This window comes from Vulpes lagopus, chromosome 2 (genome assembly GCF_018345385.1).
Source record: "Vulpes lagopus strain Blue_001 chromosome 2, ASM1834538v1, whole genome shotgun sequence".
Classification (NCBI taxonomy): domain Eukaryota; kingdom Metazoa; phylum Chordata; class Mammalia; order Carnivora; family Canidae; genus Vulpes; species Vulpes lagopus.
The window spans coordinates 171,042,690-171,056,358 of record NC_054825.1 but is presented as its reverse complement, the minus strand read 5'-3'; the positions used below and the strand labels follow the sequence as shown (position 1 = coordinate 171,056,358).

Sequence of the window (13,669 nt, the reverse complement as noted above, 5' to 3'; positions counted from 1 at the left end):
CCCCGTCCCCCCGGCTGCGAGGTGGGGATCCGAGCCCGGCGCCCAGGAATGCTCGTGCCCGCGCGCTCACCCCGCGCCCCCCGCCCCGCGCGCAGGTCAAGGAGTCCAAGCGCCAGTTCATCTTCGACGTGGTGAACGAGGGCGGCGAGTCCGAGAAGATGGAGCTGTTCGTGAGCTTCTGCGAGGACACCATCTTCGAGATGCAGATCGCCGCGCAGATCTCCGAGCCCGAGGGCGAGCCCGAGGCGGACGACGACGACGGCGCGGCCGAGGCGGGCGTCGAGGGCGCCGAGGAGGGCGCGGCGGGGCCCGAGGGCGCGGCGGGGCCGGCGGCGGCGGGCGTGACGGCGCGCGCGGCGGCCGCGGCGGCGCGGGCCCTGCGCGGCCTCAGCTACCGGAGCCTGCGGCGGCGCGTGCGGCGGCTGCGGCGGCTGACGGCGCGCGAGGCGGCCGCGGCGGTGGCGGCGCTGCTCTGGGCGGCGGTGGCGCGCGCGGCGGGCGCGGGCGCGGGGGCGGCGGCGGGCGCGCTGCGCCTGCTCTGGGGCTCGCTCTTCGGCGGCGGCCTGGTGGAGGGCGCCAAGAAGGTGACGGTGACCGAGCTCCTGGCCGGCATGCCCGACCCCACGGGCGACGAGGTGCACGGCGAGCAGCCGGCGGGGCCCGGCGGCGACGCGGACGGCGAGGGCGCGGGCGAGGGCGCGGACGGCGAGGCCGGGGGCGCGGGCGACGAGGAGGCGGCGGCGCACGAGGCCGGCCCCGGAGGCCCCGACGGGGCGGTGGCGGTGGCCGAGGGCGGCCCGTTCCGGCCCGAGGGGGCGGGCGGCCTCGGGGACATGGGCGACACGACGCCGGCGGAGCCGCCCACGCCCGAGGGCTCCCCCATCATCAAGAGGAAGCTGGGGGTGAGCGGGCCGCGGGGGGGCGGGGGGCCCGGGGCTGGGAGACAGGGGGCGTAGGAGGGAGGACGGGGCACCGCCGGGGAGGGAGCCCCAGACCGAGAGCCTGAGACATAGGCCGGCAGGGACGACCCAGAGACAGACAGGGGCCGGCGGCGGGGACCCGCGGAGCGGGCACCCCGAGATGGAGCCCCGCCAGCCGCGGCGAAACAGGGAGTACTGCTGGGAGAGGTGAAGAGGGAGGAGGGACCCCGAAACCAAACCAGACGGGAAACGGGGCCAGCGCCGAGAGCAGCCCGGGGTGGAGTCAGGGAGCTGGGGGAGCCCCCCTCACAGAGGCTCATGTTGTGAGGAATCAGTAGCCCACCTGCTCAGGCCCTCCGTGCCCCTGGGGGTGCCCCTGGGGGTGCCCCGGGGAACAAGAGCTGCACTGGAGTCCGCCTGCCCCTGCACACGGCTTTGGCAAGGCGCTCCACCTCTCCGAGCCTCAGTTTCCCCTCTGTGAAGCGAGTCTCATAATCCCTCTTCTGATGGGAGGAGAGGAAAACGCAGGGGGAAATGACCAGGAAGGGACCCCGAGAGAGAGAGAGAGAGAGAGAGAGACAGGCAGATCAGCTCTGAGAGGCGCTGGGAGTGGGGGCTCCTCCCTGACGCTTGCCCTGCCGCCAGGTGGAGGGAGAGGAAGAGGAGCTGCCCCCGGAGCCGGAGCCTGAGCCCGAGCCCGAGCCCGAGAAAGCCGAGTGAGTAGCCTTGGAGTCCAAGGGGCCCGGCCCCTCTCATTGCCTCCCTCCTGGACTGGGAGCCTCCTGAGGTCACCTGTGCCCTCAGCGTCACCCAGACGGGGACGGGGCCCAGAGGATGGGCTCTGTCAAAGGGAGAGGAGAAATGAAGGCTCCTCTCTTACCCCCAAGCCCTCCTGGGGGCTGTTCCTCTGCCCGGAATGCTTTCTCCCATGTTCATCTCAGTCTTTCTCTTTCCTGTTTTGGCTCACCTGTCTCCTTCTCCAGGAAGCTTACCTTCACACACACACACGCACACACACGCACACGCACACCAGCCACCAAGTCGAAGAGGTGTTTCTGGGCCCTCACACACCCCTGAGCTTCCCTCATCCCAGCCCGGACCTCTCTGGGCTGTGCTGCCTGGTGACCATTGGACTGAGCCCCATGAAGGCAGTGACTCCTCACCATGTCCCCGACACCATCTAGACCTGGGCCAAGGATGGGGTAGGCCCCCAGCACATGGCTCTGAGTGATTGAAGGGATTGCCCCGGGCACCTCCTCACTTTCCATGTCTTGCCCTGCAGTGCTGAGAATGGGGAGAAGGAAGAAGTCCCCGAGCCCCCACCAGAGCCCCCCAAGAAGACAGCACCTCCTCCACCCCCTCCAAAGAAGGAGGAGGCTGGAGGCGCAGGCTTGGAATTCTGGGGAGAACTGGAAGTGCAGAGGGTGAAGTTCTTGGTGAGGACCAAGCAAGGGCTTGCTGACACTTCCTCTTCCAGGGAGACCCCTCGGGGCACTCACACCACCTCTTCTCTGCACCCCACCTGTGAGCTCACCCATGCCAGGCTGATCTCTCAGAAGAAGCCAGACTGGCCTGAGGGCAGAGATGTCCCCAGACGGAGTCAGGACCTGGTCACAGGGCAGCATTTTGGGTAGTCCCCCGCTTGGCTCCTCAGCCTCTCCTGCTCAAGACCCTTATTCCAGCCTCCATACCTTTGCTCACTCGGGGCCACCTGCCCAAGCCTCCCACCCCCATCCACTCTCCAGAGCTAAACCCAGCCGAGGCCTGTCTCTTGGCTCTCAGCCTTTGGGTCAGAGCCACCACACCAGTCCCAGCCCCTCCTGTTCGAGCTTGAGGGGAGAACTCCTCTCCTCATCCAAGCCAGAAAGAAGGGAGGGAGTTTAGGGTTCAGGGCTCCACCTGTCCTGCCTCCTGTCCAGGCCCAGCCTGATATGAGGGGCTGAAGGAAACACGTTGGGAGGAAGGTGGTCCAGCGAGGACGCATGGGAAGAACGAGGGGCAGGGAGAGCGCTGGAGAGAGACAGAGAGGGAGCGAGAGATGGAAGTAGGTGTCCTCTGCCTGGGGTACCGCAGACGGGGCAGCCTCACACAGGAAGCAGCATAGCAGGGTGGTCGGGAGCGCGGACTCTGGAGGTTGAGTGCCTGGCCTCAAACCTCTGGTCTCCCACTTCTTGGCTGTGTGGCCTTGAGCAAGGCCTCTCACCTCCCTGAGCCGCGGTGTTCTCATCTGTAAAATGAGCATATGGACCGTGCCCGCTTCATAGGGATGCGGTGAGAGCCACACAAGTTCGTAGATCTTGGTATACAGTAAGCACTCAATAACCATGAGGTTGTGGGACCAGATTGTGGACTGTCGGGTGGACGATGGGGTGAATTCCCCAGGGAAGAAGGTGGACTGTGAGCTCTTTCTGTTTCTCTCCTCATCTTAGAACTACCTCTCCCGGAACTTCTACACCCTGCGATTCCTTGCCCTCTTCTTGGCATTTGCCATCAACTTCATCCTGCTGTTCTATAAGGTGCTGGTCACCAGGGGCCAGGAGGATCCGGCGCTTATCCGGGCTGGGGGAGGGGCAGCTCACCCCCTACCAGGTTCTCCGGGGCCCTTGCAGTGAAGGGACAGGGCGTTGGATTAGGGGGTCCTAGGGAGGATACTGGCTGGACACCTGGATCTTGGGGCCCCCAAAGGAGTCTGTTTGGGTATCTGGGTGCATCTGGGGCGGATGCCTGGGTGGGTGCAGGAGTTACAGCAGGGAACCAGTTCAGGCTTCCATGCCCAGCTCTGCCACTCGCCAGCCCCATGTCCCTGGGTGTGGGCCTTCGCCCCCCGCCCCGCAACACACACTGAGTCAATTAAGCATATTTGCTTTCGCATAAGCTAACATTTGTAGGGAGGAGGAAAACGGGCAGCTCATGGAATGGAAGGAAAGGGCTAAGAACCAGGCCTCCTGAAAGACACAGCGCCCCATGGGGTCTTGCCAGAGATCTAGATACCAGGACAGAGAAGCAGTTCAGCTGGCTTCTGTGGGGTCGAATCCTGGCTCTACCACCCACTGGCTGCATGATGTTAGGCAAGGGACTTAACCTCACCAGGCCTCAATTTCCTCATCTGCAAAATGGGACAATGACAGTGTCTACCCCGGAGAGCTGTAGGGATTAAAAGAGGAGCAGCATGTGTAAAGCACTTAGGACAGTACTTGGCATATGGAAAGTGCTGTGGAAGTGTTAGCTGTGACGAATTTTAGGATTCACGTTAAGTGGTGGTCAGTCTCTTTAAGGCTCCAGTGTCCAGTTGAATCAGCTGGAACTTAGTAGTCCCACCAGTTCAATAGTCAAATTCCCAGGTCAGAGCCTGATTGGCTAGCTAGGGTTCCAGGCCCACCCTTCATCTTGATTGACAGTCTCATTGAGATTGTATCTGACAGGGGCCCCCAGACCAGCCTCAGGTGTGGAGGCTGTTAATTTTGATCGTGGGTTCTGGGTGAGACAGACCAGGGGCCAGGACGCCAGGGTCCCTGCCCTGACCCACCTCTGCCCCCCTGCAGGTCTCAGACTCTCCACCAGGGGAGGACGACATGGAGGGCTCAGCAGCTGGGGACCTGTCAGGTGCAGGGTCTGGTGGCGGCTCGGGCTGGGGCTCGGGGGCCGGCGAGGAAGCAGAGGGCGACGAGGATGAGAACATGGTCTACTACTTCCTGGAGGAGAGCACGGGCTACATGGAGCCTGCCCTGCGTTGCTTGAGTCTCCTCCATACCCTGGTGGCCTTTCTCTGCATCATCGGCTACAACTGCCTCAAGGTGGGTCATGACCGTGGTTCTGGGGCAGGGGCTGGGTGGGTGGGGTCTCCTCTGGTGGTTGGGACAGGGGACCTGGAGCCAGAGTCAGGGCCAGGGATCTGGGTACAGGACTGGGGTCTTCGGCAAGGACAGCGTTCAAACTGGGAACGAATGGGGGTCACAGCGGAGGAGCCAGGTCTTGTGACTATGGTAATTTGTGGATCAATTTGTGGCCAAATCTGTCATTGCAAATATTACTTTCTGTACACTGATCAGTTGGTGAATGGAGGCCCGTGGGTGTCTGTGGGGTCTCAGATATAACATGGGTGCTAACAGGGGGAAAGTGGATTCTGACACAACGATGCCTGAGGTTTGTGATGCCCCCGAGAGCTTCAGTTTGGGGTCCACGGGGTCTATTTCAGCAAATCTTTTTTTTTTTTTTTTTAAGATTTTACTCATTTATTTGATAGAGAGATACCACAAGCAGGGGGAGGAGCAGAGGGAGAGGGAGAAGCAGGCTCCCCGCTGAGCAGGGATTCCGATATGGGGCTCAATCCCAGAACCCTGAGGTCAGGACCTGAGCCAAAAGCAGACACTTAACTGTCTGAACCACCGAGGTGTCCCTAAATTTCAGCAAATCTTGATACTTTGCTATGGGATGAATAGAGTTCTTTTGACTTAGGACTTTTGCATCTGCTGTTCCCTCTGCCCGGAATGCTTTGCCTTGCTTCCAGATCCTTTTACCTGGCTCTGTTTTATACATCCCCCTCCCTTGGGAAGCCCCAGAGTGCATCAGACACCACTTCTGGGCTCTCCTGACTTTCTCCCACCCCAGCCCTGATCCATCGGCCTACCTTTCCCCATTGCCACCCTGATTGCTTTGGGGAAGCTCCTCTGACCTGGGGTCTCACACTCGCTCCGGCAAGATCTCATGGTTCCCACTGAGGCTTTGGTCTCCTCAGGTGCCTGACGCCCACCTCTGTACCTCCCTGCACAATCCAGGTGCCCCTGGTGATCTTTAAACGGGAAAAGGAGCTGGCCCGAAAGCTGGAGTTTGACGGCCTCTACATCACGGAACAGCCTGAGGATGATGACGTGAAGGGGCAATGGGACCGACTGGTGCTCAACACACCGTAAGGACCGGCCCCCCACCTTGGGGCGGGTGGGGGCACAGAACTGGGGTTCTACTCCAGGCCAGGCCTAGTCGTCAGAAGACTGAGGTTCCCTATCACTGGAGGCCCTGACTCAATCTCCCCAAGCCTCAGTCTTCCTCTCCATAATGCAGACAAACTTCTAGTGTGTTAAAGTACCTGTGGGGGTGCTGGTGACACACGGGGATCCCTGGGGCCCAGATCCTGGAGATTCTGGTTCAGTGAGTCTGGGGTGGGGCCCAGGAACCTACATTTAAACTCCACCCCTGGGGATCCCTGGGTGGCTCAGCGGTTTAGCGCCTGCCTTTGGTCGGGGGTGTGATCCTGGAGTCCCTGGATCAAGTCCTACATCGGGCTCCCTGCATGGAGCCTGCTCCTCCCTCTGCCTGTGTCTCTGCCTCTCTCTCTCTGTGTGTCTCTCATTGATAAATGGATAAAATCTTTAAAAAATAATAATAAACCCCACCCCTACGTGTGATTCCTACCCAGCTCCCATGAGTAAGCAATAGGAAATCATTGGGTTTTTAAATTGACCCCAGAGAGGGAACAAGGGGTATGTAAGAGCAATGGGGTGGGATTCTGGACTCCCAAACTGCTCTCCCAGCCCACTCTGTCCCCGCCCCCGCCCCGCCCCATCAAGTCCCATTTCATGTGTTCATACAGTGGGGCCTCCTCATTTCTGGAATAAGAACACCAGATCAGGTTCAAAGCCTGGTAATTCTTGGTCAAGTCACAGCCTCTCGGTGCCTCAGTTTCCTAATCTGTGACAGTAATAGCACCAAGGATCTTTTTTTTATTATTCATGAGAGACACAGAGAGAGGCAGAAACATAGGCAGAGGGAGAAGCAGGCTCCCCGATGCGGGACTCAATCCCTAGACTGGGATCAAGCCCGGAGCCCAAGGCAGAGATGCTCAACCTCTGAGCCACCCAGGCGACCCGAGCACCAAGGCTCTTGTAACAATGAAATGAGCTCATGTAGTTTCTGGGCCACAGTGAGTCCTAAATGAGCATTGGAAGTTATTTTATGATGCGGTCGTGCCCAGGAGAAGTGGTGTGAGGAGGGACAGAGGCCACACCAAGGACATCCTGTGCTCTGTCACCGTCCCAGGCACATCTAACTTCTACACATTCAAGTACACATGCTTAACAGAGTCAAGGAGAAACATGTTTATTTTTTAAAAAATTTTTTAACATTGTGTTTATTTATTTGAGTGGGGGGGAGGAGCAGACTCCAGACGCAGGGCTCCATCCCGGACCCGAAATCATGATCTAAGGGGAAACCAAGAGCTGGTGGCTTAACCAGCTGAGCCGCCAGGGTGCTCCAGAAACATCTGTTTAAAGTTGTGTCTGCCCAAGACCTTGACTTCTAAATACCATTTCCCACAAAAAGGAGCCAGGCTCCTTGGAGAAGCAGCTTTCAGGGCTGGGGCAGGGAGGTGCCATCGCCGAGGTCACCCTGTGTCAGAGAGGGCAGCGCGAGGGCCTGCTGAAAGGACCCCCCTGCCCGTGGAAGCGGCTCCCGCTGGAAAAACCAGGGGACAGTGAGGAGCCGCGCTGAACCCGTGGATCCATGATAACTCTCCACTCCAAATCCCACAAAACCCACTGGCCACCCCTGCAGGATTTGAGGGCCTCCACTTGTGGGCCAGAATCATCCAGTAAGGTTCCACAAAATGGTGTGAGAAAGCACAGCAGTGCCCCGGAGGAGCCGGAGCATACAGGCTGCTGGCTGGGAGCCCTCCCTGCCCTCCCTGCCCTTCCCACGCAACAGCTGCCCCACGGGAGGGCCGTGTGGGGTCTTCGGCACATCCTGGCCACGAAGGCACACCTGAGGCCTCCCCCAACATGGCGGCCTCCCCAACATGGCGGCCTCCCCCAACACAGCAGGCTGCCCTCCAACATGGCGGCCTCCACAACATGGCGGGCTCCTCCAAAGATGGCGTTGGGGGCAATGGTTGACCTGGGGCAAACTTGACCTTGCAAAAGGTTTTTTTTTTTCCTTCATTTTTATTTATTTATTTGTTTGTTTGTTTATTTATTTATTTTTATTTTTTATTGGTGTTCAGTTTGCCCACATATAGAATAACACCCAGTGCTCATCCCATCACGTGTCCCCCTCAGTGCCCGTCACCCAGTCACACGCACACACGCACACACGCCCACCTCCCTTTCTACCACCCCTAGTTCGTTTCCCAGAGTTAGAAGTCTCTCATGTTCTGTCTTCCTTTCTGAGGTTTCCCACTCATTTTTTCTCCTTTCCCCTTTATTCCCTTTCACTATTTTTTATTTTTTTTAATTTATTTTTATTTTTTTTATTTTTTATTTTTTAATAATAAATTTATTTTTTATTGGTGTTCAATTTACCAACATACAGAATAACACCCAGTGCTCATCCCGTCAAGTGCCCCCCTCAGTGCCCGTCACCCAGTCACCCCCACCCCCCCTTCACTATTATTTATATTCCCCAAATGAATGAGACCATATAATGTTTGTCCTTCTCTGATTGATTTATTTCACTCAGCATAATACCCTCCAGTTCCATCCACGTCGAAGCAAATGGTGCGTACTGTGTTGTTTCTAATGGTTGAGTAATAGCAAGAGGTCTTTAAAGCCCGAATCCAAGTGAGATACAGCCGTACTGTGCGGGGTCCCCCGTGAGAAAGCCATGGGAACTGCGACACCCTGGCCTGGCTGGCGACTCCTGCCCTTCCTGCCCTAACATCTTGGTCTCTCTCTCTCTCTCTTCCCCCCCGCCCCCGCCCCCGTCCCCCGCAGGTCTTTCCCCAGCAACTATTGGGACAAGTTTGTCAAGCGGAAGGTGAGGGTGACAACGTGGATGGGAGGGTGGAAGGGCCTCCTGGGCTGGGTCCCCTGCTGTGCCACCTGGCCATCCCAGCCCCACAAGGGCTCGCTTTGTGTGCGACCTTGGGCAAGGGGCTGTGGCTCCCCGGGCAGCACCTCAGTTTGCCCATCTGGAAATGGGCGCAGTAATCACACCCCTTCTGTGATGATGTGATACGTGCAATGGGCGTAGCATAGAGCCTGGCGCGGAGCGAGTACCAGTGAGTATCAGTGAGGAGGGAAGAGGGGGAGGTGAAGCGGACCGTTCGGAGCGCACAGACTCTCGAGCTGAATGGCCTGCTTTAACCTCTACCTGTGTCAGCCTTTCTGTGCCTCAGTTTCCCTCAGATTCAAAGTAAGGTTGTAAGGGGGCTGACCCCACGAAGCTGTTGCAAAGATTATATGGCCCACTGCATGGGCAGTATCTAACACGTAGGAAAATCAGATCATTCGCTCAACAAGCATTTATCAAACACCTGCTGTGTGCCAGGAATCACTTTAGGGAGCTGGAATCCAGCAGCAAGCACGACACTGGAGCTGGCAAGACAGATGATGAGCACATCCGTAGGGGGTTAGGTGATGATAATGTGCTACAAGAAGAAAAAGCAGTGAAGAGGGGAGCGTGTGCGTGTGCGTGTGCATGAGTGTGTGTGTTGGCCAGGAGGAGGCAGGAAAGGACACACTAGTTAATGAGGTGAAGGGGTGAATCAGGTAGAAAACTGGGGTAAGGGAAGCCTGGGTGGCTCAGTGGTTGAGCGTCTGTCTTTGGCTCAGGTGGTGATCCCAGGGTCTTGGAATCCAGTCCCCCATCAGGCTCCCTGCATGGAGCCTGCTTCTCCCTCTGCCTGTGTCTCTTCCCCTCTCTCTGTGCCTCTCATGACTAAATAAATAAAAATATTTTTTTAAAAAGAAAGAAATATGGGATCCCTGGGTGGCGCAGCGGTTTGGCGCCTGCCTTTGGCCCAGGGCGCGATCTTGGAGACCCAGGATCGAATCCCACATCGGGCTCCCGGTGCATGGAGCCTGCTTCTCCCTCTGCCTGTGTCTCTGCCTCTCTCTCTCTCTCTGTGACTATCATAAATAAATAAAAATTAAAAAAAAAAAAGAAAGAAATCTGGGGGAAGTGTCCTAGGCAGGGGGAACAGCCAGTGCAAACCCCCTGAGGCAGAAATGTCTGGTATATTTGAGGAACTGTGAGGAGGTCTGCGGGTCTGTGTGGTGGAAGCAGAGTGAATGAGGGAGGTGAGTGGGAAAAGTTCACAGATGACAGAGGCCCGATTATAGAGGGTTCCTCGACTACCAATCTAATAATAATAAATTATCCCTTAATGTGGCCAATGAATCAACTGAAACTTTATCACGTTTGGACCCTCCCCGAGGATCTGAAGAAAACTGGCCCTTCTCTCCAGGAAAAAATGCACCCCTAGTTTCTCACACCAAGTTGAGAGTGTCTCCAGAACCCCCCCCCCCATGGAGGCTGGGGCCCTCCCCCACTCCAGCTGCATCCCCACGGCCACATGCTCCCCTGTGCAGGTCCTGGACAAGCACGGCGACATCTACGGGCGGGAGCGGATTGCCGAGCTGCTGGGCATGGATCTGGCCACGCTGGAGATCACGGCCCACAACGAGCGTAAGCCTGAACCACCCCCTGGGCTGCTCACCTGGTGAGTCAGGGACTGCCCTGCACAGCCCCGGGGTGGCCAGGGAAGGTGGCCAGGGCCTGAGCCTCAGGCATCCCCTTCTTCCCACCCCACACAGGCTCATGTCCATTGATGTCAAGTACCAGATCTGGAAGTTCGGGGTCATCTTCACAGACAACGTGAGAAGGGGCCCATCGGTGGGGGAGGACCTGCAGGAGAAGGGCCTTCGGGGGGCTGAGGGCTCCACTCCCAGGTGTCTCTGACCAGGGACTGACTCCTGAGCCCCTGTGCACCCCTGCTCCTATGAGACCCGCTGCCCCCCAAGGCCCCCTGTCCCTCAGGTGCTCTTAAATTCTCAGACCGTGTCCTTCAGCAGAGGGTTCCCCAGCTACCCCTAGGATGGCTTCGCCCCCAGAGTGCTTCATTACTGCAGAGTGCTCCCGATCCTCTAAATACTCAGATGGCACCCCGACCCCAGAGCACTGGACCCGTGTTCCCAGAGTGCTCCCTAACCCCCCAAATGCTCCTTGACCTTCATGAACCCTCCCTGAACCCTGAGTGCTCCCCCATGAGTCCGCTCCCTGACCCCTGACCCTGTGTGCCCACAGTCTTTCCTATACCTGGGCTGGTACATGGTGATGTCCCTCCTGGGACACTACAACAACTTCTTCTTTGCTGCCCACCTCCTGGACATTGCCATGGGGGTCAAGACGCTGCGCACCATCCTCTCCTCCGTCACCCATAACGGGAAGCAGGTGTGGAGAGGACCTGACTGTGGGCTGTGAGCCTGGCAGGGAGGAGCCTGCGGTCTGAGCGGGGGTGGGGGGGAGAGTTGGGCAGGTCCCTCGAGGAGGGGCGAGGCTGGGCGGGCTGAGCCAGGGTGGGTGTGGGTCGTGAGACGCTGGAGGGAGGGCCACACTGACGGTGAGGGCCGGGGAGGCCCAGCACGGAGCTGACGGCCCTGCACGCCCCCCAGCTGGTGATGACCGTGGGCCTCCTGGCAGTGGTGGTCTACCTGTACACCGTGGTGGCCTTCAACTTCTTCCGCAAGTTCTACAACAAGAGCGAGGACGAGGACGAGCCCGACATGAAGTGTGATGACATGATGACGGTGAGCCCCTCCCCGGGCACTCTCGGGCCGGTCACTGACCATCCGACCCTCAGTGCTCCCATCTGTAAAGGGGGTTAATGGTGGTACCCACCCCGTAGACTCATCGCGAGGGTTCCGCGAGCTGAGACTCGTGAGGGACTTTGAAGAGCGCCAGGCTCCTAACCAGTGCTCAGTAAGCGTCAGCCGCCTCTGGAATGCTACTTGAGCCTTTAAAGCTGGTATGAAACTATTATGGGAAGGTGCTGAGGCATGGCGCACCTGTCACTCACGTGCCATGAGACCTTGGGTGGTCCTCTCAACCTCCCGGTACTCTGGTGTCCTGCCCTGCAAAATGGCTGTGTAATAACAGTGCCTACAGCCTACAGCTGGTTTTAGGGCTCAGTGGAGCTCCCTTAAAAGTCATAAAATGGTAAAGGCATGAATTAAGATTGCATAGGTGTAGCTGCTCTCATCGTTAGCTATAAAAGTTTCACCCAGGGGTGCCCCGTGGGCTCAATAGGTAGAGCAAGTATGCGACTCTTGATCTCAGGGTTGTAAGTCCAAAGTCCCACATCAAACATAGAGATTACTTAAAAAAATATATATATATAGGGATCCCTGGGTGGCGCAGCGGTTTGGCGCCTGCCTTTGGCCCAGGGCGTGATCCTGGAGACCCGGGATCGAATCCCACGTCGGGGTCCCAGTGCATGGAGCCTGCTTCTCTCTCTGCCTCTCTCTCTCTCTCTCTCTCTCTCTCTCTCTGTCTCTCTGTGACTATCATAAATAAATAAAAATTAAAAAAAGTTTAAAAAATATATATACATACACATATATATAAATTTCACCCAAAGTATCAGCATGCCATGCTTGTTTACACTTTCTCTTTTACTCCGACCGTGGTGGTCCTAACCCAGATGGAGCTGGCTCAACTGGAGGCATAGGTCACAGTGGAGAAGAATTATCTCTGGGCTATCTCACGAGATGTCCGGTACCCTGGTGCCATGTTCTCAGGACCCAGTTCAGCTCCTCAGCATGACATCTGAGGCCTCGCCAGACCTAGTCTTGCCCCGCATAGCCCTGTTCCCACCAGTCACCAGCCTTGGCTCTTAACCAAGACGAGGGGTCCTCTCACTTCCTGGGGATGCAAAGAGAATAAGCATAAAGTCTTTTCCAAAGGCCAGGAAGACCTTGCCCCTGTCCCTGCTCAGAACCTTCTGGTACCTCTCCAGTGCTGTGTGATAAAATCGAATCCCTCACTGTGGCTCACAAGGCCAGGGAACAGCCAGCTTTGCCTGAGTCTAACCACAGGCTCTCTTGCTTTCTGCTCTCTGGCTGCCTGTCTTCTTTCGGTTCCCCTAAGACCATGTGTTTCCTCCCACCCAGGCCCTTTGCATCTGACATTCTCTCCCTCCGCCACCACAGGCCCCAGGTCCATGCCTCTCTTTCATTGACACGTCACCTTTCAACTCCAGTGCTGCCTCCTACAGAAAGCCCTCCCTGACCATTGGCGGGCCTCATTTTTCTCCCTGCTCTTGCTCACAGGAGCTCTCATTTCTAGCCTCGCTGAAGCTCTTTCAGTTCCTCCCGGGAGCAAAATGTCTTCTTCGCTCCCCAGTGGTGACAGAACACATGTGGTTTCCTCTGCCTGGAACACTTTCTCCCACCTAACACCTCCTTCAAGTTCCAGCTCCCACGTGTCCCCTCTTCTAGGGAAATCTTGCCTGGTCCCCCTGACTGAGGCAGGCCTTCAAAGCTTCAGAGCTTCCTGCGCTTCCCCCACCCTGGTTCTGTCCCTCTGCCTGTGTTCTCCCTATCACAGCCGTGATCATTTCTGGGCTGTCACTATCTGATGCCATGTTCGTGAACCCTGAGAGGGCGGGGCCCAGAGCCATCTCAGTCCATTGCTATGTCCCCTGTCCCCTGCTCGGTGAATGTTGAGTCACAGAACGCATGACCAGTATGCTTCTCACCCTCCCCCACAGTGTTACCTGTTCCACATGTACGTGGGTGTCCGAGCTGGTGGCGGCATCGGGGATGAGATTGAGGACCCAGCGGGCGATGAATATGAGCTGTACCGGGTGGTCTTCGACATCACCTTCTTCTTCTTCGTCATCGTCATCCTGCTGGCCATCATTCAGGGTCAGTGCTGGTCACGGCTGTGAGAGTGGGGGACCCAGTGCCCAGAAGCACACTAGCTCCTTTTAAGAGTGCAGACTGCCTGGACTCATATCCTGGCTCTGTCTCTTCCTACTG

The 13,669-nt window shown here is 57.6% G+C and overlaps 1 protein-coding gene across 1 annotated transcript in view; it reads left to right on the top strand.

Moving 5' to 3' along the window:
• RYR1 (ryanodine receptor 1) overlaps window positions 1–13,669 on the top strand; it is a 119,214-nt gene that overhangs the window by 104,396 nt on the left and 1,149 nt on the right. Inside the window, 12 exon segments of the mRNA XM_041742343.1 lie at window positions 96–902; window positions 1,566–1,636; window positions 2,203–2,356; window positions 3,350–3,436; window positions 4,463–4,714; window positions 5,696–5,826; window positions 8,621–8,663; window positions 10,220–10,350; window positions 10,445–10,505; window positions 10,935–11,081; window positions 11,303–11,437; window positions 13,399–13,555. Coding sequence (XP_041598277.1) covers window positions 96–902; window positions 1,566–1,636; window positions 2,203–2,356; window positions 3,350–3,436; window positions 4,463–4,714; window positions 5,696–5,826; window positions 8,621–8,663; window positions 10,220–10,350; window positions 10,445–10,505; window positions 10,935–11,081; window positions 11,303–11,437; window positions 13,399–13,555 — 2,176 coding nt within the window.